Source organism: Trachemys scripta, chromosome 5 (assembly GCF_013100865.1).
Source record: "Trachemys scripta elegans isolate TJP31775 chromosome 5, CAS_Tse_1.0, whole genome shotgun sequence".
NCBI lineage: Eukaryota > Metazoa > Chordata > Testudines > Emydidae > Trachemys > Trachemys scripta.
The window spans coordinates 59,638,991-59,663,368 of record NC_048302.1 but is presented as its reverse complement, the minus strand read 5'-3'; the positions used below and the strand labels follow the sequence as shown (position 1 = coordinate 59,663,368).

The following is a 24,378-nucleotide window of genomic DNA, read 5'->3' as shown; positions in this document are numbered from 1 at the left end:
GTTGGGGTTCCTTCCCCCCCCCCCGCCCCGAAGCTAGGCAGCAAAATTAGCTTGGAAAAAAGTGGTTGAAATTAGCTTGAACTCTTTAACTTTAATGAGCTCAAGGAGGCTAGACAAAGACACAGAAAAGTTGCACGTTGCCATGTACAATACAGTAAACAGAGTCGAGTTTTCTACCTGAGCCAAAGAAATGTAACTAACTATTACTAAAACATGCAGAGTTCACTGGTTAATATATATAAACTGAGCATACTGTTACTAGGTTACACTTCATTCAGATTAAAAATATCTTATAGTGGCTGATGATGGGAAAAGATCCAAGGCAGGATGTGTGTGACATAAAACCACAAACACTGAAAAGCACATTAATATTTAGCAGCCTTTCTAAAGGATCAAATTTTGTCCTACTTTATTATGTAGGAATAAAGCAGGAATAATTCAAAACCCATAGAGTTAATGGTACTTCAGACACTGGAGCTGTGCCTAGAAGTTCAAGCACTAGCGGTTCCCTCAACTTAAGAAGTGCTCACAAAAGACCTGAGTCTGCATTCACTACCTGCTCCAAATTCCCTTTTAAGTGTGCTGGCCTATTTAGCAATCTCTAATGCTAAATGAAAGCTCTAGGTATGTTGTGAATACAGGCTCAGGCCCCAAATTTGTATTTTTCTCCCCAGCATAACTGTGGCTGAGTCATAAGGAATTATTTGTTACTCCACTTGTTTTAGCAGATTACAAATTGGGTAGAAACTTTAACTTTCCTGACCTAAATTCTCTAGTAGTAGCAGTTTGATTTTAGGAATTATTCTATGGTAACAATATTCATATTAATTAAATGAGGCAAAAATGGTGGTGTATCTTCTCCTTAAGGAAACCTTCATTTTGCAGAGTAGTTGCAGTGGGGAAGAGATGGAAAGTATGAGCTTCACTGATCCCCAGCCTCACTCTTAGAGCATGCTTTAAGCTTCTGAAGGAGTCCCTATTTGCAGCATACAACGTCCACACTGCCAACTTCCAGTTTTGAGGCTCTCGAGGAACAATTAATCTATTCATCCTCTTTAGGGCAAGAATGGCAAACCCTTTCCTTGCCTTTGTCATTACTGCTGCCTTAGCAAAAGGTTGGGACAGAGACTTCTTTCCAACCACAATACAGACAGCCATAAATGAAATATCTTTTATATTTCTTTGAAATTGTGTAATTGTATATGGTTGACGGCAACCAACTCTCTCTGGAATCATAGAACAGACACTTTAACTTGCTGGTTTTCTTCCATCTTATTTGATTAAAACTATGTATAAAAAGTGCATCTGTCAAAACGGATCTCTCTCTGGCCAGAGTGTATTCCTTTTTTCTTCTATGCCTCACATTCTTAGACATTGGTAGGGGTTCCCGTGCAATGATTCTTTTTTGCTTCCAAGTTCTTCTTGGCTTTGAATGCTCCTGATACCTCAGGGTGAATGGAATCCAGTCGCTGCTCGCATTGGAAGGCTGCAAGGAAGGCTGTCCTGTAGTTGTTGTTCATCCAGCCATAGAGAAGAGGGTTAACAAAGGTTGAGCACATGGCAATGACATGAAACACTGTGTAGATTAGCTTGTACTCCTTCAGATCTAACACCTTACTGTCAATGTCACTGACGAGCTGGAAAGTGTGAAAGGGCAGCCAGCTTACAGCAAACACCACAACCACGCACACCAGCATCTTAGTGGTCTTCCGCCGCCGATGGTGGTAGTTGTCATTCCCAGCCCCAGGGCTGATATGGTTCTTTAGTTTGGTCCAGATACGGGTGTAGGCATAGGAGATGATTGCCAAAGGCAAAACGTATTGGATCAGGAGCATAGACACACTGTAGATGGTGCCATAGTTTAGTTGCCCCTCACCAGGCCACTTCTCAGAGCAGACCACAATCTTGAAATCAGGAATGATCTCAATCAGAGAGTACTCACGGAAGATGGCCAGGGGACTAGCCAGTAGCGCACTGACAGCCCAGGCCACTCCAATGATCAGGAAGCTTATTCGCTTGGAGATTTTGCTCTCCAAGTGATAGACAATGCAGCGGTGCCGGTCCAAGGCAATCACAGTCAAGGTGACAGTAGACACGTGCACTGCAAGGCCCTGGGCATAAGGCACCAGGTGGCACAGCACTGGGCCCAGCTTCCATTCTCCCAACAGTGTGTAAACTAAGGTGAAGGGCAGGCACAGGGTATTCACCAGCAGATCAGCTACAGCCAGATTGGCAATGAAAAAGTTAGTCACAGTGCGCATGCTCTTGAACTTAATGACCACATGGATCACCAGGGAATTGCCCATCACACCCAGCAGGATGATGAAGCAATAGGCAATGATGAGGACTATCTGCACCTCGACCAGGTTGGTACTGTCTTTCAGTTCTGGTTTGGGGTCAGATGCCAGCTCACTGAGTGGTGTGGTGAGGCCTGGAAAGTATAGCCTGGTGTACAGCTCCATTTTCACTTCATTTGTGCGGTTCTCTTCACCCAGTACTCCTATAGGGCCCATGGTTGCAGCTATCTGGACTACTCCAAAATAAACAGTGGAGCTGTCTCTGAAACACAGCAAAAACACACAGCAAATTGGAGTAAACCAAAGATTGTGTATGCAGACTTCATCTGAAACATACAAAAAATTAAAGTTAAATTAGAACAAACTAAGTAGAATTAGCAGTAGGATTTATTTTAGTTAATAAAGTCTGGTTTCAAAAGAAGGTTAGACTTTCAGATGAGTGACAGTATCATCTGAAGTTATAATAACTAAATTAAGACCACAAGAGATATTTGGTTAGGCTGTGGGGCATAAATGCCACCGGCTGGGTTCAGCAAGAAGTTTCCCCAAAGTTACAGTATTTCCTTCCTCTGAAGCTGGGGGCATTGGCCACTACCAGAGGTGAGATATTGGACTTCAGAAGATGGACCAATGATCTGTGCCAAGATAGTACTTGGTACGTCCACACTTTCTCACTCATTCATTTGAAGCCCAATCCTTTAATCTTTATTCAGACATAACTGTTTGCCAGAAGCTGGGATTGGGTGACAGGGCATGGATCACTTGACGATAACCTGTCTGTTCATTCCCTTTGGGGCACCTACCATTGGCAACTCTCAGAGGACAGATACTGGGCTTGATGGACCTTTGGTCTGACCCAGTATGGCCGTTCTTATGTTCCTGCTGAAAATTTGAGATGCAGCTCAAATGCAGTTTGAAGACAGTGGAGTCTATTTACTTGAGCAAAGGAAGGATTTGGATCCTGCTGAGCAACACATCCTTTGTCACAAACTAATACCCCAAATCACTATTGATTTTTGCACAAAACTGCCATTGATACCAATGGGAATTCTACAAGTGGATCTGTATATCTGTGGATCAATACAGCCCTAAGTAAACACAATGATCTTCCAAACTTTCCTCAAAGTATTTTCAATATTCAAGTTTTTATTCATATATTCTTAGCTAGTAAATACAAACTTGCTGCTCTAAACCTTTAGGGCCAATTCCTGACATTTTTCTTTAAGAAAGCCAGTACCACAAGGCAGCTACAAACACCACTTCAACTGCACACCGCAATAAGAAGCAGAATAGCTGAAAAATATTACTAATGTTCTGGATTGTCTATGTAACCCATTAACTTCTAATTTAACCCAAGAAATAAAAAGTATGTAATGTTTCTTTTATTGTGGAAGAATACCACCATTTTTCTTAGCGGAAGTTGCCAACCAAGTTTCTGATTACAGTGAAAGAGAACAGCAGATCACATCCTCCTCCCTTTGAGGATAATGGGACTTTTGGCACTGATATCAAAATCATATTGTTGTCTTTCTTGCACATACTGAGCCAAATTCTACTCAGCTACACCAATGCAACCTTATGATTTCGACAAGCTTGCATGGATATAACTGAGTGCTCTGTATTTAAAGCATTTTAATGTTGGTGCTCTGTATTTAAAGCATTTTAGGGTTAATTTGTAACTTGCACTATAATACTGTACAAAGTGAGTAAGGACAAGTAAGGGCTGTAAAGCTAATTCTGTGAGCTGACCAGATCGATGAAAGAGCAAGTGGGCACTGTGCACCTGTTTACTCCTCCTCCTGGAGTAGGTAGGTAGTGTTGGATGAGGAATAAGCAGAGCCTTGGCTCTACTCTGCAATGCACTGGACAGCACAAGTGAACCAGTGTGGGGGTGTCAGAATTTGCTGCTGGTAGAAGCCAACTGCAAATTATTAATTCTTCCTCCCACTCCCACCCCCTACCTTTTCAGAATTGGGGAAAGCAGAGAAGGAACTGTGCTTCATAGGGGATGTCTCTGAGAAACAATGCCTCCTGGGGTTACTCCTTCACTCCTGGGATAGTGCAAATTATGCCCTACCCCTCAGTCAGGTCTCTGCCTAAAGACATAATCTTGCTATTAATGTCTGAGATTTAATATTGCTTTTATTTACATAAGGTTTACTGTAGACTTTTTTTTTTAATTTACAGGGGGAAAGTGTTTTAACATATAACCGAATGTCTTTGATGGGATTTCCTACACTAGTTGGATTGTCTTTACATTTGCAGTTGTTTCTGGTTATTGGGGTCTGGACACTATATCAGGCTTCTACAACTAGTATTGTCCCCCAGCAGGCAACTAGGCCTTCAGTGCTATGGGTGCATCCCATACAATATCACAAGCAAAATTTGAATGAAGGATCTTGTGGATTAAAAGCAACAGTTTGACTACATGAGCTGAAAAGTAACTTCCTTCAGGCTAAGCCAGTAAGAATTGTGTTATCCTCTACATACTGTGCAACAAAAGGAGGTTTAGGCCTGATCTACATGGCATTATTCAGACAGCAGCTCATTGGGCTTCATCCTGCAACTCTTATTTACATGATCAGTCCCAAGACTTCAGAGACCCTACTTCCTGAACAAGGGTGGCAGGGCTAGGTCCCTAATTACCATATTTTTTGTCAATATTGTTGAAAAATACAGGTGATGTTTTTATAATCTACAAAGATAATGCTACGCAAAACCTCGGAACTGCCTTTTCCTTCTCACTGTGTCCTGATAACTGAGAACTACCTGTATCTGTTATTACAGTGGAGATTTGATAAGAGTCCAATATTGCTAGACTCCCAAAGATCTCAGAATTATGCATTGGAGAATAGAGTAGATCATGTTTACAAATAACAGCAGGAGAATTACCGTTTGATGAGGTCGCAGGGTTCCAACCCTTTGCATCGTGAGACATTGGCTAGACCTTGGAGGAAAACATACACTATCAAATCATTTATCCTTCCTTTGCTCAAAATATTTCTCACTATTTTTTTCTCTATTCCCTTCCCTTCTCCTGCCTCCTTTCACCTTCATTTAAGTAAAAAAGCAATTAGCTTTCATCCTGCCACTTTTTTTCTTTGTTCCTGTACTGTGTGGAGTTTGCTCCTTTTGAAGGTAGTATTTCTTGTTAACACAGCACAGTTGGAAGAGGAGGTTTGAAACTCCAGCAGAGAAGAAATAATGTTCGGTTAACAAATGAGATAAACTGGACAAGTTCTACAATATTAACTTGCACAGTTGGTGACGAATCAAGCTCTCCCACAGTACTATAGAAACTACACGTCTCTCTGATCTATACTATCTACTGTGTCCCATCTATTCTTTCCCACTGTAAGCTCTTCAGTTGTGATAGTGTGTTGATTGGCAAACTGTATCTATTACACAGCATTATGTGTTGTGATAAATAATTTTTAAAATATCTAATCACTCAGTTCCTTTAGAGCTCTGTACGTAACTTTATATGAATGATGGAATGTAGAGGATTTACAGAGAAGTCATGAGAAAAGGAGAATCAAAAGGGAATAATACATTACATTTATAAACAATCTAATCTATTATTAATATTCCTGCATTTGTAAAGCACTGGGAATTTGGCTGAGGTGAACTTGGATGTAAAAAAATGTTTAATACTTGCACCACATTCCCTAATCTTAATTAAAAATCCTCTGTGCACTTTTCTAGGGATGCTGCCCCCTTACTAATTCATGACCACCTTGCTCCTCCTGATTAACAGGATCTAAAAATCTGTACTAAAGTCAGAGCCATGCACTGTGTATGTAAGATTGTGCCTATGGAAAATTAAAGATTAGCAGCCAAGGCTTCCCTAGTGTGTGTCTTTCTACATTTGGTGAGGTGACATTAAAAGACAGGCTCTGAGTTTGTCACTTTCGCCTGCCCATTTTCAGTCACCCAGCATCTGAAGTTAAAGGCTTTGTTGAGGCGAGCAGCGATCCAGAGGGCAAGGGCTGGTTACCCCGACTGGCGATGGGTGCTGAGGATTACAACGGCTTGAGGAGTAGCCAGTGTAAAGAAAAAGCCTCCTTGCTCCTTTGCCAGCCTCTACTGCTGGCTTGGGAAACCTGAGCTCAATAACAGGTCGCCTTGGTCGCTGCAGGGGCTGCTTTCCTGGGGCCGAGCAGCTCCGTGCCCGAAGAGGGAAGGAAGGGGGAGAATCCGCCCTGCCACGGCCAAATGCGGAGCGAGCGGAGAACAAAAGGCTCAATGGGGGGAGGCGATGACGGGCAGGAAGGCTCCGGGCAGGAATCTCCTACCAACTGTAGCCCTAGCGCGGCTCTGTCCCCGGCCCCCTCCAGACTTACCGAGCCAGCTGCGAGCGGCGCCTCCCTCCGTCGAGCCGTGCCCCGGGAGCGATGCGCCGCTCTGGCGGGGAGCCGAGCCCGCTGCGCTCCGACCGGGATCGCTCAAAGTTTGGCGCCACCGCCCAGCGCCCGCATCTCCGGACTCCGTCCGCTCGGCTGGCGGCAGGGACTCGGGGCGGAGCGGGAGAGCTGCTCACCTGGCAGAGCCCGGCAGGGCGGGCGGGCAGCGCCGAGCTACCGGCACAGGGACGCGGGTACCTCTGGGCAGCGTGTCTGCAGCCAGCCCAGCTCCGGCGGCCACCCGCGCGCGGGGAAGGGGCGGCTCCGCCCCAGCTCGCTCCGGGTCACGGGTTGTGGGGGCTGCGGGGATGCCGGAGCACCGGCTACTGCAGGGGCAGGGGCGGGCGCTGCTCAGGGAGCTGGGGCGGGGCGCTGCGTAACAGCTGGAGTCCGTTGGGTTTGGGACTGAACCAAGCCCCCCACTGGGGCCACCTGCGATGCGTGTAGCGGGGTCTGCTACACCCTAGAAACTAGGGTCAGTCATGCCCCAGGCTGCAAAAACTCAGCTCCAGCGGCTGACCCCGGCAGAGCTTGTCACTCCCCCCCCCCTGAGGCTGGAACAATTTGTGTAGTGGGGGGGTGCAGATAGCCACTGAACCACACTGTAAACCCTGGATATAAAGGAAACCACTTCAAGCCACTGGGTGCTGCTGCACCCCTAGTTCCAACGCCTATGCACGCCCCCCCCCCCCCCCCCCAATCCTACCCCCAAAAAAAATGTGGCTTCTCCTCACCCGCCAACAAAAGCCGGTCCCAGCTCCATGTGGGTGCTTTAGTGGTACTTGGCAGCCTGGAAGGGAAAAAAGGAGCAAGTCAGGCCCCAAATCCCCAAAGGTACTGGGAGTTAAGCACCTACCTACCTTTGAGAAGTTGGGCCCAGGTGCTGGATGTAGGGTTTTGTGGGGCTGTTGCCCCAGAATTCATTGGCATCTGGAGTATGAACAGCTAACCCTGTTCTCTGTCCAGGCGCTGGGAACTGGGACCAAAAATCAGTAGGTGGGGGGAGGATTCAGGTAGCCCAAGTGCCCCCTTGTCTCCTCGGAGGATCTGTCTCTGGTGGTTGGGAGGAAAGGGAGGGGAGGAGGGAGAGCCTGAAGGGAGGCAAGGACTGCCTCTCCTGGCAGTAGCACTTTGTTTACTCAGGAAACAAATGTTTTAGGATTTTTCTTGGCTAGGAATAAAAGGTGCATTATAAGAAATTGTTAGCTAATGTGCTAAATAACCCATTCTGACAGTCTAGTATAGACAACACAAAGTATGCGTTTAACATGTGCTAGCTGGTCAAGTCAAAGCCTGGAGTTGTACAACATGCTGGAAAATGTACTAACTAACACCTTCAACTAACAGACCTTTAAATCCCAGTCAAAACTAACCCTTAGGGCGACTTTGGACTTCCTAGCTGGGCTCACTGATCCCACCTCCTTCTCTACCCCCCCCCACCCTCCCCAATGTAATGACGAGGGTACTACTCAAGGGGAACAATAAATCTTTATGTGTAGCATGTCATCAGATAAGTTCTTTAGTCAAAATGCAACCAACATTGAGGGCAGGAGAAATACTAGACTGGATTTAATGGTCTAATCATTTACTTTTTTCAAGCTAATCAAATATGAGAAACAGTTATGAAACACAGGCCATGTAACTTAAATTAGCTTATTCACTATTGATTGTGTTAGAATTAAAAGAAATAGCAGTGTGTGTATAATAGGTATATAATGAGCATACTGCTAAGGGCTGCTTCTACATTGGTTTGATGATTTTCCCATCAATCCATGCAGATTTTCTCTTACACTGTACTACTTTTAGTAGGAAATGCATATGCTTTCAGGCACAACTAAAAATATATGTGGCAACATTTTCCTATAAATAACAGGAAATATTATGGTCTGTTAGGGAGCTGCCTCAAAACCCAAGCACTGATAGCAGAGAGAATCAGTAGACTGGACCTGTTGCAGAACAGACAATATCTGCTGAGTCTGTCTATAAAACAGTCCTGAACACCTTTCTTTGTGAGTGCCTGACTTACACTATTATCCAGGTTACACTCATGCTGCAGCAGTTACTTGATAAGGCTCATTTTATCTGTGAATTCATAGTATAAACAGTATTTCTGCACCAAGTAAATACTACTACTGCTATAGCACCAGATTCTGATCCTTTTGTTCTTACATCTTAATATCTGTGACTTCAATGGGACTAATCATAGAGTAAGACTGGTCCTGAAAACCCAAAAACAATTGAAAGTGCACAAAAAAGCCTGTGTTTAAATAAACTATGTAATTATGCTCGCCCAGATCACAACACCCTTATTCTCATTGGCCAGCAGTTATTCACACAACTAGTCCCTCAGATATTACTGACGACAATGTTCACTCAAATAGGAATAACTGATGGCCAACGTGAGGAAGTGTTTCATGATCTGGCCTCAATTTGGGGTGACGTATGAGACATGTATGAGCCATTGCTTTTGACTTCTGCACCCCTTGTACGTAGACTATGTTTGTAAATGGGGTGTAGGTGCTTCTGAAAATTTTACCCATAATGCTTAAAATGGGATCTCAAATTATAAAATTATTTAAATGAAGTATCATGAATTATCCCACACCCTGGTTGCTAGATAACGGGCCCAATCCAGTCTTCACTCAGGCCAAACTCCCAAATGAAGTCAGTGGGAATTTTGCCTGACTAAAAACGGCCAGATCAAGGCTACAAAATATTGTAAAATTTTTCAAACATTTGATTGCACGTTACCCCACTGGAAGGCAAAGCTAAGTCATGTGGAAACAGAAATTAGTTGTTAATAAATATATATTGCACTCTATTGTTAAGGCACTTACAATATATTTAGATTTTAAAATTTTAGATAAAAATTACTCCAACTATATTGTATATCTGTGGGAGAGAGGGCTTGTCATGAAAGACCACTCTGGCACTTGAAGTGCAGAAGGTGGGGCCCGCAAGGATTCTAAAAATTAATACTTGCCACTTCGGGCTTGTATTAAACTCCCAAGGTTACTGCTTTTCTCTGACCTTGGATTTGTAGATGCTGCCACCATCCAGGAAGGCGCACTTGGCAATTCCTTCCTGTGGGGTACCCTCAAGCCCTTTCATACACACACCCTTGGGGGAAGAGCTGAGAAGAAAACAAAGGAAATTAGCTGTTGCCACCAGCTAATTAAACATGTGCACAACCTCTTAGGACACAAAAATCCAATTTTGGTCTTAAAAAAGGTAAATTTTATTAATAAAAAAAGAAGAAAATACATCTGGGATTTAGGTGTTTGCTAGATTAAAAAAACAAATACAAGGATTAAGCATCAAGAATAGCTCTCTTGAGGTCCAGCTTAAAGGTTACAAGCAAAACAAAAGCACCTGGGATTAGCACAGAGGAATCCACAAGCCATAAAGTAATAAAAGGGATAAACCTAATCATGTCTTCCTAGACATTTCCTGATCTACTTACATATCTGGAGTTTTCGATGAGTAGTTCTAGGTATGGTACTGATATTTTTTTATACCTGGCCCAAGCTTCTCACAGCACAATTGCTCCCTGTCTGCCTCTCCCTGAGAACAACAACAGACAGACAAAAAGACAGGGGAGTCTTGTTTTAATTTTTAAAAGTTCTAGCCTTCCCATTGGCTCTTTTGGCCAGGTGCCCACTCACTTCCTTCTACCTATGCATAGCCGTGAAACTTTTTAACCCTTTACAGGTAGAGCAATTTGAGAACAGCTACTAAGAGGGATTTTATAGCTACTGGCTGGCTGAGTGTCCTTAAAAGGGAGTGCCCCCCCACTTTCATTTATCACAGGGCTTTACTGATTTTATTTTTTGTTTGATTAATTAAAGAGTGTAACATTTTTATAACCATTATATCTTTCAATGTTAATTTACAGGCGAACATAAAAGAAAGCAATTTAAGAGTACTTTAAATGTAAATGATTTATAAAGTTTACACTAACAGAGAGGGGTATTTTTAATGAGAAATTCACAATGCAATGCAGTGGAAACCTTCAACAAATTACTTGAAATATGTTGCTTCAGAAATCAAAGAAGTGCATTCTGTTAATTTAAGTGATTTCATGCATTAAATATTTACTAGTGAAAGGAAACATAATATAGATGAGATTGTAAACTCTTTGTGACATGGGCCATCTTTTTGTTCTGTTTGTAAATAATATTTTGTTCTGTGTTTGGAAAATGAAAGTTACTTGTGGAGTGGCTTATATGAAATGACTTACATGAAATCAGTTCCGTTCCTATTGTTTTATTTATTTTTATTTATAATAATAATACCAAACTGTACTAGACACCAAAACAAACAAAGTCTCTGCTGAAGACCTTTAAACAATTTGTCATGATATGACAAACATCACTAACAGAGGAGGAGGGCAGGATAAGACAACAATATGATTGTGCATTTACATGGTGGGACATGCACTTCTTGATGGTTCAGATAAAGATGGTGGTTTCTTTGTTTTTTATTTCATCTGCTTTCCTGTAGTGTACAGGAGTCCATCTCACATACAACCAGAGTTGGCAGAGCAGTCTCAGGAAAGAGGCTAAAGACTGAATCAGCCACGGTGGTTCTATCAGGTCTGCACTGAGCTAGTGTGGGGAAGTTTAAACATTTACTGCCCATTGCATTCTTACTGTATGGATAGAGAAAGGACTTTCTTTTCCAGTACTGATGGTCTTTGGAAGTCACTGGAGTTTACCTGCTTATGTCAGCAGTGAATTTGGCCCCAGATTAAAATGCTAAAAAATGAAGTTGATAGTTTGTCCTTGGTTTCTGTGTATAGACACCCATATTCACCATTGGTGTAATTTCACCGAAGTGAACGGAGTTACAGCAGAATTTAGTTTGTCAGTATCACAGAACCACCACAGTTGGCAGACTTTGTTCAGAAAATGCCCAGAATCAGAACATCAGGAGTGTAGGATCAGACCTGAGATACATTGGCAGAGATGAGTAAGGAAGTTTGAATAATACCTGCTCACACTGTGCCTTGTTCAAGCCAATTTTATTTTTCTTTCACTTACACTAAATTTACTTTGAGATTGGAAAACTATTACACCCATCAGAGCTGAGTGAAATTTTTTGACCAAAAAAACTTTACAGCAAAAAATGCAAATTCAAGTCAACCAAAACACTGAGCAAATTCATGTCAATTTTGCCAAACCGTTTTTGGCCTGGAAAACTTTTTTTAAAATTCAAAAATATGAAACATTTAATTTTGACATTTTCAAAATGAACCATTTCTATTTTTTCTTTCATTATATTAAAAAGAATCTGTTAACACTTAAAAGCTGAATAAAACTTTTAGTTTAACCTGAAATGAATTTTTTCCAACTTTTCAATTTACCAAAAAAATAAAAATAAAACCTTTTTTTTTCTGCTCAACCCAAAAAATGTTTGGCTCAGGACTGCCAACAAACTGAAGAAGAAAAAGGGGAGGAAAAAAATCTATGTTGGAGCACTAACCTTTAAAAGTAAGGAGTGTTCTGTAGCATGCAAATTTGGTCCAAATCCCTCAAATTCTTATTCATACATGAGTGAGTGTTTGCAAAATGGAGCTTTATATGTAACGCTGGTAGACCTGTTTAAAACGCACACACACACGCACGGCATTCCCTGAAAGTGTGACCTTGAGAAAACAAATTTGTCTTATCTAAGATTTTTCACATAGTGTTTGTCACCATGGTATCTAATCACTGCACAAAATTTAAAGCCCAGGAAAAAAAGTTTAATGATTGAAGTATCCAGTCACTTAGATTTGTAATAAAATAATGTGTGTGTATATATATATAAACCCATTTTTTCCTATTCCCTCTTATGAGATTCAGTATGAAATATCTGATTCTCTATATATTTTTCAACCTAAAATAGGGTATAGCTGTAACTGTATGTACACACAGGTAAAGTATATTTGCCTTGGAAGATTATGAAGCTATTACAAGCAAATGGAAATGGGAATAACTGGTAGACCTTCATGGGTACCAATTTCAGATTGCTAACAATACACAGAGATTCCAGCTAAAGCCCACCAGTTAACAATCACCAACCAGCTCAAAAACCACTCAGCTTGCTAAAGGCTTGATTCTGTAGCCTGTTTGTCTGCAAACTATGATTAAATTCAACAGGAGTTCAATGCACTGAACAGTTGTGGAACTGAGCACTTTGTTTTCCAATTACAATCCTTTCAAAGTATAACTTACAAAAATACTACATTCTAAGAATTCTAAGGTTGCAAAGTGAAGGACTCAAAAGTTGGGCAACCTTAATTCAGGGATTTCCTATGTGACCTTAATTCAACCTCCCTTGAGTAGATGTATTAAGATAGGAAGCGATTATGTAAGTAAAGACTATTTTTCCCCCCACAGGATCCCTGCCTCATTCAGTGCACAGACTGGATAATGCTTAATTAATGGATAGCTTTTCAATATTTCTCTATCATTTGATGTGTGGCCTCATGCATTCTTTACTGTACACTATCCTAATCAACTTTTTTATTGTGCTCTAATTCTAGCACTTTACAAATGTTAATACATTTCTCTTCACAATGCCCCTGTGAGGTGCAGTTATAGGGTCGATCCCCATTTTACTGTTGGTGAGCTAAGGACTTGTCTATGTGGGGAAATTGATTAAAATAACTCCTTGTGTGGACACACTTTTCTGGAATAAAAATAATTTCTTTGTGTAAACAAGTATTGAGGCACAGAGATTAAAGTCAAAAGTGTCCACTAACTTTGAAAAGATCATATTTAGCACTCAGAGTATTCAGCATTTAATAACACTTTATATTGCGAGCACAGCTCCCATTGACCTCAGCTACAGCTGAGAGTTCTCAGCATTTCTGCAAGTCAGATCCCAGACATCTCAAGTTGAGTACCCAGAAAACAAGGCACACACAGTGGCCAACTGTGAAAATGTTAGTTTACATGACTTGCCTAGCATCACACAGGAATTTTGTGCAGAGGCAGGGGTATAAGCAAATTCTCCAGAGTAGCATTCAACTGCCTTAGCCACATGATCAATTCTTTCTCTTCTTGCAGTTCCCTGCCTCATTCACCACACACCTTCCAACTTCTGCAATAAACAATGCAGGTGTCTCCTTCACAATTCATTCCCAGAGCATTATCTATCCTGTGCAATACACAACCAACCTTAACTCTGGCATTTCCTAACTTTTGAGTGCTTGACTGTTCCAAATAATTTTTTTTTTGTAGTTTTATTATGTAATTTCATAAGTTTAAAAAGAAACCTTAAACACTAGAAAAAAACAATTTCATCATGTGGAACCATTTTGACCCTTCATTTCAGTCATCAGCATGGCTAGGATCCTCTACCAATTGAGCTGATGGAGTACAATAGAACCTCAGAGTTATGAACACCAGAGTTGTGAACTGACCAGTCAACCACACACCTCATTTAGAACCGGAAGTACACAATCAGGGAGACGCAGAGGCAAAAGAAAAAAAAGCAAATATAGTACAGTACTGTGTTAAATGTAATATACTAAAAAAATAAAGGGCAAGCAGCATTTTTCTTCTTCATAGTAAAGTTTCAAAGCTCTATTAAGTCAATGTTCACCTGTAAACTTTTGAAAGAACAAACATAATGTTTTGTTCAGAGTTGTGAACATGTCACAATTACAAAGAACCTGCGTTCCCAAGCTGTTCATAACTCCGAGGTTCTACTGAATTGCTAGCAGTAGAAGGCTGTTATTGTGTATGCAAACCTGCCACTAGAGAGGGATAGAGATGCATACTAGGTCAGTGCTGAGATTCAGGAATAAAGAGTTCAATTGCAGGTTTTGTAGGGGAGTGTGATCTAATAGTTAGACCCTTCTGATTGTATTCCCCCCTTGCCCAACTCCTGCCCTGCCCCACCCCACACTGTCTCCTTCAATTCTATGTCCCCTCCCTAGCTCCTGACCATGCCCTCCCCCAGCCTCCCCCCATTCCATGGCTCCTGCCCTCTCTCTCTCCCCCCTTCCCCCACCGGCTATTGCCCTCGTTCCCACCTCTGCTTCTTCCTGTCCTCTCATCCGTATTCAACCCTCTGTCTTCTGCCTACCCTCTGCCCCTGCCCTTAGCACTGTGCCGATCACTGAATTTTTGGTTTGCTGGCAGTTCTTGGAGGTGAGAGGGTAGGGGTTGGTTTGGGTCAAACTGAAACAATTTTTTTTTTTTTTTTAATTTTTGGTGAATTGAAAAAATAGGAAACATTTCCTTTTGGGTCAAATGAAACATTTTGTTTCCAGTCATTTAAAAAAAATAAAAGGTAATGAAGGTCTCAATTCACAGCTGAGCCAGCAGGGTTTCTCCCTTAGTCCAGTGGTCAGGGCCTTGTCTTAGAATGTGGGAGACCCAAGTTTGAATTCCTGCTGTAGAGCAGGGACTGGAACCCAGGTCTCTGCCTTCCCAGGAGAGTGCGCCAACCACTGAGATATAGTCAGTCATTCTCTCTACTGCTCTCTGTCTGGCCCAATGTCTATTCATGTATTTTTATACAAAGTGAGACAGCTTCAAGAGGAGGGAGTGAGAGACCCACCCCAGAATAGCCCATCAGCGGGTGGTAGGGCACTCTCCTGGGATGCAGGGGAAGCTAATTGTTCCAGTTGCTGCTCCAGAGCAAAGGTTTGAAACGGCGTCTCCCATATATCAGGACCGTGCCCTAAACACTGGGATAAAGACTGTGAGGGAGAACTCCCTCCCCCTAAAATTCCTTTGGCCAAATCTGCATTTTTTTGGCAAATAAACTGTTCATCTGAAAAATTTCACCCTGCTCTCACCCCATCTCAAAAAGATATATTGGAATTGGAAAAGCTTCAGAAAAGGGCAACAAAAATGATTAGGGGTATGGAACGGAGAGATTAATAAGACTGGGACGTTTCAGCTTAGAAAAGAAATGACTAAGGGGGGATATGATAGAGCTCTATAAAGTCATGACTGGTGTGGAGAATGTGGAGAAAGTAAATAAGGAAGTGTTATTTATTCCTTCTCAAAACACAAGAACTAGGGGTCACCAATATGAAATTAATAGGCAGCAGATTTAAAACAAACAAAAGTTTTTCTTCACACAATGCAGTCAACATGTGGAACTCCTTGGCCTTCACATCATCCTCTGGCAAGGTAACAGGGTTCAAAAAAGAACTAGATAAATTCATGGAGGATAGGTCCATCAATGATTATTAGTCAGGATGGGCAGGGATGGTGTCCCTAGCCTCTGTTTGCCAGAAGCTGGGAATGGGCGAGAGGAGTTGGAACACTTGATGATTACCTGTTCTGTTCATTCCCTCTGGGGCACCTGGCATTGGCCATTGTTGGAAGAAAGGATACTGGGCTAGATAGACCTTTGTTCTGACCCAGTATGGCCGTTCTTATGCTCTCTCCTGACTCATGCCTCTGCTATACAACCCCATAGTTTCTTATCCCCTTCTCTCTGAGCTCCTGTTCTCCTTATTCTTGTTCAGCATGAGAACAGAAGAAAGTGACTTTTCCTGTGATTCCTTACCATTAGCCCATCATAGTAAATAAGGGTGGAATTTGGATCTCTGCTTCTTCATTTAGCTACTCAGAGCTGATGAATGACCAGGCAGTTTCACATGGCTCTAATTTACTGGTAATATTCTATGCAGTGCAAATGTATTATGGTCTGTTTAGTGGCAGAACAATGAATATCTGTAATAGGGGTTTATAGTGACTCATAATTTTGTTGGTTTGCTACCTCATCTCAGACCTTTATAATGAAGTTGTAGGTTATGCAAAAATCAATTGTCTAATTGAATTTACTTGGCAAAGGAAATAAAACAGGAAAATCAAACAGACCAGCCTGCAGTGTTTATTCCTTCTCCCACAAAAATCCAGCACACTTTATCTGAAATTACTGCTAGATGGTGTCTCTTTATGACCTTTACCCCCAAAACTTGCATGGTGTGGTTTTCAGAAGAACCTAAGGAAACTAGGTGCCCATCATCTATTAAAAGCTAACAGGAGATGGGTGCATAACATGCTTAGCCTCCTTTAAAAAGCCCAGCCACAAAGTTGTAAATCCATTATACTGTATCCAAGCCATGCACACATAAGTATTATTGCTGGCTATTCAGCAAGTAACATCTCTGTCAAGGAATGAGTCAGAAAACCCAGAAAGCGCTATAGCTCAAGGATTTGATTCATCACAGAAAATACTTAACTTTAGTAACTTACATCATTTTCCTCAGATCTTATAAATAAAGTCAATTTATGATGTATTTGGGACACCTAGTATGAAAATAACCCAGGTATGGAATGCAGTTTGGTTAAAAATAATAAGCACTGTTCTGCCCAGCCCAGGAATGGGGGTGGGGAAGTAGACTGTAGTGGAGGTTGGATACCAGCTTTGTGCTCTATTTCCAGGGAAGGGTGTCACTGCATACCATAAAACTTCACAGAAAAACATTAAATAAAGCTAAGACAGACATGTTTATTGGCCCACACTTACTTGCCCTTTTGAGGTCATCTGCAGTTCTGAGCGATGGGGGCTGTACAGCTACCAAGGTTCCTTGAAGTGCCAGTTACTTCCTGGAAGCTGCTGAGCTGCTCTCAACTCCCATTGCAATATATAGTAGTTAAAGACCACATCTTGCTCCCACTGAAGTTAAGGGGTAACACTTGCATTGACTTCAATGGGAGAGGGATTGGGCTATTAGATTGTAAGTTCTTTTTGTCCAGGAACTTTGCTCAGGAGTTATTTGCTTTTCTTTGTACTTCTCTGTAAAGTACTTAAGCATGTTGCTGCCATGGTGTAATGTGTAATGATCCTTGGGTTTGATATTTTGTAGGTACACCAGGAATATATTGCTGCCCCTTGCTGAGCAGTAGCAGCTGTTGAGGCCTTGCAGGAAACTTGGCAGTTGACCATTCAAGGTAAAATTGGTGATGCAGAGTTGGGGTATTTTCTTGAGGCAATTGGTTTATTTATAAAATGTACACCACTCTTGATTCCTCGAACAAACATGGTCACAAACTGCAAACAGGCAACACCCTTTTGCAGAAATCTCAAGTAGGACATTGCTACCTTATCACCAAGACACAGCAGTCTTTGGCCTCCAGACTCTCATAGTTTAAACATATTATTATATGTTCCTCCCTCAACCACTGTGCTTTTCACCAAGGGAATACCCCTAACCCAAAAGCAGGTCACTAGAACCAAAAAGTGATCTTAGGCAACAAACATCCTTCTGTGCAGATGCTTTGCATAGGAACCTCAGAAAAGCTTTGGCTGTCCAGACAACGGACGCTTTACCCTGCACAATCCCCTTAACTGTTTAAGTGTGATGCATCTTGAATGTATATACAGCAGTGACATATAACATGTATGATATTGTCACCTGTTGCATTACCATGAGGCGAACTGAGGCGGCCACTTCAGGTGCCAGACTGTGAGGGGGGAGGGCACCATTAGGACCCAGAATTTAGAAAATTGTGTCTGCTGCTGGTGCATATGTGTTCTCTCTGCTCTAGATGCACAGAGATGGTGGAGTGCTGTGCTGGAGGAAGGAGGGCACAAGAGACATAACAGGCAGGCAGGAGAAAAGGTGAGAGGGAATAACAGAAAGCAGCAGGAGCTGCAAGGAGAGAGAGGAGGAGGAGCCTCTAATGTACCTCTCTAGCATCCCCAGGAGCCTGGACTGATTAACAACAGCTTCTCAGGGAGCTTCCTGTTTCCTGCTGCTTCCTTGAACCCACTTGAGGAGAACAGGCAGTCAACTGAAGTAGTAGGAGCCAGTTAGGCCCTTAAGACGTTGATATCTTCCCTCACTGAGGCCCAGCTACCAGCCTGCTTATTTGTCCCCTTCAATTAAGTGTTGTGAGCCACTATAGCTGGCACAGAACCGCAGTCAGGAGTGAAAGAAGAAAACGCCCCTCTGGGGCAGCATTCAGAAAAAGAAAGAAAGCAAAGGAAGCTTTTCTATCTAAGCAGGAAGGAGCTCTGCTGAAATACATAGACACAAATGTTCATGGTGAGCCTTCTGGCCCCAGTGAGGATGTGAGTGGTGAGGAGATGCCTGATCTTCCAGTTAGTCAGAGTGCAGGTGACCTGGCAGCTACTGCAACATCCATATCTCCATCTCAAATGGATGTAACCATGCACATTCCTGAAGAAAAGTGTAGATCAGAGAAGAGTGTGGTGGAGGCATAAGAAACAGCTGCTGCTGAGTTTAGTTCCTTAAGTCTAGACTATGGACCTACTTGAGCAGTAGCCAGAGGGACTTCCTTGTACTGCATGGGCCACAGCAAGTGAAAAACGTCATGTTCCCCAAAGACAATGAAAATAGAAGTTTCCATCCAGCACATTACTGGCATGAAATCCCCAATGGTGACAAAGTGGAGAGGCCATGGCTTATGTACTCAAAAACCCAGAGTGCTGCATACTGCTTTTGTTGCAAACTCTTCCAGTCTAATGTTCCAGCCACATTGGGTTCTACAGGAACAAAGGACTGGAAAAATCTGGCATGCCATGAGAAGGCAGCAAATCACCAGAGAGCATTCCATAGGTGGAAAGAGCTTGACATGAGACTAAGGTTAAAGGCCACCATAGATGATCAGCATCAAGAGAAGATTGCATCAGAGTCTCTTTACTGGCAAAATGTTCTGAAAAGGCACATTGCCATTGTGAGAATGCTTGCTACCCAAAACCAAGCACTGTGTGGTACTTCAGATCAGCTGTATGTGCCAAACAATGGAAACTTCCTTAACATTGTGGAGCTGATGGCTGAGTTTGATGCTGTACTACAGAAGCATCTAAGCATCACCACCCAAGAAATGTACACACACCACTACCTTGGAAAAACAATTCAAAATGAGATCATACAGTTACTGGCAACAAAAGTCAAACAGAAGATTGTGGCAGATCGGAAGTCAGCAAGATATTACTCTGTTATTCTGGACTGCACACCTGACATCAGCCATATGGAACAAATGACTTCAATGGTGTATTTTGTAACAATAACAGAACCTAGTGAAAATGTCCCTGCAGGGGTAACTGTCAGAGAGCATTTTCTAGAATTTATTGACATTGATGATACTACAGGAGCTGATATGACAAATGTGCTTCTTAAAAAGCTGGAAGATACGGGAATTGCGATAGCTGACATGAGAGGTCAAGGCTATGATAATGGTGCCAACATGAGAGGAAAGAACAGAGGAGTGCAGACATGGATCCAAGAGTTAAACCCTCTAGCTTTTTTTGTCCCATGCAGTTTTCATTCATTGAATTTGGTGGTAAGTGATGCAGCATCAGCTTCTAGTGAGGCTGCTGATTTTTTAAATGTAATTCAAAGCATCTATGTATTTTTCTCTGCATCAACTCATTGATGGCAAATTTTGAAACATCTGGGAACATCCTCTCTGACACTGAAACCACTGAGTGCTACACAATGGGAAAGTCGAGTGGAGGTGATAAAGCCTATCAAACACCAAATTGGGAAGATAGATGAGGATAATTTATGACAGGAACTGTTCGTGGGAGAACAGTGGCAGAGGGAAATGGAATCACCAGAAACATACCTATCTTCAAATTTCTGTGTGGCTTAGTTGTGGCATGACACATTGTTTGAAATAAATGTTGTAAGCAAGAGACTCCAAGGTGTTGACCTTGATATATCTGGAGCAATGGAACAACTGGACAAAGCAAAGTCTTACCTACAGTCTTACCAGTCAGATGAGGGATTTCAAAACGTTTTGAAGAGTGCACAGAAGTTGGCAGAAGATCTTCACACTGAAGCTATTTTCCCCACCTATTCAAGAATACAAGAGTCACCGAAGATGATATTTTGATTACAAGGCACGGGATAATCCCATAAGAGACCCCAAACAACAATTCAAAGTTTAATTCTTTAACTAGGTGCTAGATTGTGCAATATAGTCAGTTGAAGAACGTTTCATGCAGTTCAAGGAACACAGTAGTATATTTGGGATGTTGTGTGATATTCCAAAACTCCTAACTATACCTGAAGACCTACACTAGCAATGCAGGGCACTAGAGATAGTGTTGACACATGATGACGTGCACGATATTGATGCGAGTGATTTAGGTGATGAACTGAAAGCCCTTTCAAGATACGTTTCAGCAGGATCAACTCCAAAGGCTGTTCTGGAATATATGTGCACAAATAAGATGACCACCCTCTTTCCAAATGCTTTTGTTGCTCTGCACATACTTCTAACACTTCCTGTAACAGTTGCCAGTGGAGAACGCAGCTTCTCCAAGCTGAAGTTAATAAAAACACATCTACGCTCCACAATGGCACAGGAGAGGCTGGTCGGCCTTGCAACCATCTCAATAGAGCATGAGCTGGTCCAGACCATGGACCTTCAGGAAGCAGTTCAAATCTTTGCAGCCAAGAAGGCATGGAAAGCACCACTTTGATTATTCAAACAGATAAAAATGCCAGTGTTTACTATGCAGACAAGAAAAGTTACATTTGCTGTTCAGTGTTACTTAACATTTTTGAACAAGGCATTTTAAGTTGTTAGTTCTCCTTTATTGGGGTAGGTAGCAGAGCAGTACCATGAGAGGAGTAGAACAGGAAGAAGGCAGAATTGAGACCTTTCAAAGTTTTGACCCAAGCGAGGGGGAATGGGGGCATCATTTGAGCTCCCAGCCTTAGGTGCCAAAATGTTGTGGCTGGCCCTGTAAACCTATACATTGTAGGCAGTGAAAATTGAGTCATGTGCTGTAATTTAAGTGTGAGCATGTTTAATTCTTTTAGTGACCTTTCCAGATTTGTCTCGTTTTCATTGTTAAGTTAACAGGTTTAGTATTCAAGCCGGAGAGAACTAAGCTCCTTTTTCAGACTGCACAATGTTGAGAGGAATAACAGAGCATGGGTCACCATTTATACATGAGAAAAAAAATGTTGGTTTAATAGAGAGGACACATTTAGAAGCATTGCACTCACACCTTTCCGCTAGTAAACTCAGTAGAACTGGTGCATTAATGCCATGTTTCTCATTTATGGCCAAGTGTCGGAGCATAAGGTGATGAAACAATGTTCAAACATCTCCCATGCTGAAGATTGCTTTTCTATGGAAAGCATCCATTTGTACTGGAGGGGTCCATGTTAAAAAACAATCTTCAAATGAACTTAATACAAGCTTTTAAATTCAGGTCAATACAGAAGATCACTGCAAACCCTTAACAATCAGGCAGGTGGCAGCCTCATCTATGGTATACTCCTGGTCATTTTGTTTTATTCACAGGAGGGCTGATGCCACCCACCTATAGGACAAAGCTGGGGCTGTATAAACAATCACTAGTGAGCCTGCCATTCTTTGAACTTTTATTGGTGCAGGAGCTGGCCCAAACTTTGCCAAAAGGTGAACAAAACAAGCTCATAATATCACTTTAAAAAGGTGAAACCATGGCAGGCCAAGTTAAAAACCAAGGGCCATATGCTTTGCTACCCTTACTCACATTGTGTAGCAATTCACTCCAAGACTAGTCCCATTGGTTTGAAGAAGATGCCATTCATTTCTCAAGTACTGCAATTATCCAGCTCTTTATCCAGAACATGGCCCTGCCCTCCTCCAAGAAAGGAAGCCCTGTGCTGAGACACATTGTATGAGCTTCCTTTTACCCAGTTTTCCCCAAATCATCCCACAGGGGTGCCCCACAAGCCCTGTGGAACCAATGGGGCAGGGCCAGGGTACCCTAGAAATTGTGTTGATTCTGGGATCTACAGCAGGTTAAGGCCATCCACTCCAAGGCCCTGTAGTGCCTCGTCACTGGCTTGGAGAACACTGGACCTCATTCCCTGATTTGTGGTTCATATGGGAACTATGCTGCCAAGGTTTCCCACACTAGCAGCTGGCCCTAGAGCCCATGATAAAGATGATTTTCTACAGTACAGAGTGTGATCCACAGAAAAGATAATGTGACCTTTGGTTGTATTAGCCTTACTATGGATCCCCTACAGGGCTGGTGGTGCATGTTCTATATTGTGCTCTGAAACTTTGGGATGCAAGGGCTTGGGGTAGTCAAACACAGGGCAGGGGAATATGGTACCATGGAGGTAGCTGAAACACATTGCTACGTGGAGCCGGGCATGGAATGCGAGTGCCTAGTGGGCCACTTTTGGTAAGCAGAACTGGCGCTGCGGGATGAACCGAACACTAGGTTAAGGTGCCCGATGCCGACACTCATCAGACCCCAGAAAAGGTGTTGGTTGATATAGACAGCAGGACGATGGCCATGGAAGTTGGATCCGGTGGCACAAGGCTTTCCTGGCTGCCTTCGGGCGGTGGTTGCTGCTGGCCTCCTACTACCCCAAGCAGAAAAGATTACTTTAGGCCATTCAATGACCCTATGGACCCCACATGTGGCCCAACAACTGCTGGTCCAAAAAGGCACTCAGCATTTAATCTCCCAGAGACTGACACACTTGGACATTTCTTTATTGTCCAGGACCAACTTAAAAATTGAACAATGCCATACCTTGTCCAGGAAAGGTAAAAGGGTTGCAGGGTTCAATGACCATAAACCCTCACATGATTGTCTTCAAGTAGTGCATCATCAGGCAAAACCTCGGCCAGATCTTTCAGATGTGCCCATTCCAAATGCTGAACTGGAGCTGTATACAGATGGCTCGGCACGGGTCATGGAGGGTCAGCGGATATCTGGATTTGCAGTAACTACCCAGTTTGAGGTATTACAGTCTGCGCCTCTGGGACCCTCCACCTCGGCCCAGGCGGCAGAATTGGTAGCCCTCACCCGAGCATGTGAGCTAGCAGCATGTCAGTCTGTAAATATATATACTGACTCAAAATATGCCTTTGGTGTTTGCCACGCCACGGGCCAACTCTGGGCAGAGCGTGGGTTTATTACCTCCAGTGGCACTAAAATAGCACATGGGCCCTTAATCCTGGAACTATTAAAAACCATACACCTGCCATCTGAGGTTGCCATCATCCATGTTCGGGTTCATCAGAAGGGAAACGATCCCACCATTCGTGGGAACAGATTGACAGATACAGCATCAAAAGCGGCCTCTCTACAACCTTATGTTGCCAATCAAATGGTGTGCACGTCCTCTCCCTCACCAACACCAGTCCCTTTTGTCCCTGAACCATCAGAGGTATGCAGCTCAATTTCAGTCCCTACCTGCTGATGTACCTGCTCACCGGATCAAGCCCAGGGATTGGGTCTATGTAAAGGAGTGGAGAAACCAGCCTCTCCAACCCTGGTGGGCTGGTCCTTTTCAAGTCCTTCTTACCTCCCACACTGCCATTCGAGTAAGGGAACAGAATACCTGGATCCACCAAACCTGGGTCAAGCTAGGCCGGGGCCAGAAGCAGACGACACCGGACTTCGAGGGAGCCCCGCCAGCTCTTCCCACCGCGACCCAGAAGAGCCAAAAGTAGACAACACCTGGAAAGCTGAACCTCTCGAGGGACTAAAACTTTTGTTCCGACGAGCAAAATCCTGAGACTTTGTGCCTATGGGTTCGCAGACGGTGCTGCGGTGGCTATTATTTCTGTGCCTGCCCCTTGTACAAGCCAATCCGCACCCAGCAGCCAGATCCCTTCAGCGACTGGCCACTTTGGGACACTTATCTGACTGCTGATTGTGTCACCTGACTGTGGGCTGCACCTGTAAATCTCTCTGAAGCACTCTCCCTACAAGTAGTATGG

At 42.9% G+C, this 24,378-nt stretch overlaps 1 protein-coding gene across 2 annotated transcripts; it reads right to left on the bottom strand.

Annotated features, from left to right (window-relative positions):
- Positions 1-287: 287 nt before the first annotated feature.
- Positions 288-6,924, bottom strand: NPY2R (neuropeptide Y receptor Y2). 2 transcript variants are annotated; one of them, XM_034772853.1, is made up of 2 exons: positions 6,641-6,924; positions 288-2,559 (listed from the first exon to the last, which is right to left on the bottom strand). In XM_034772853.1, exon 2 carries the CDS (start codon positions 2,511-2,513, stop codon positions 1,368-1,370), a length of 1,146 nt encoding a protein of 381 aa, XP_034628744.1. In that variant the 5' UTR covers positions 2,514-2,559; positions 6,641-6,924; the 3' UTR covers positions 288-1,367. The 2 variants fall into 2 exon arrangements, with proteins under 2 accessions (XP_034628744.1, XP_034628743.1); XM_034772852.1 differs by lacking the exon at positions 6,641-6,924 and adding an exon at positions 5,190-5,269.
- Positions 6,925-24,378: the final 17,454 nt, after the last annotated feature.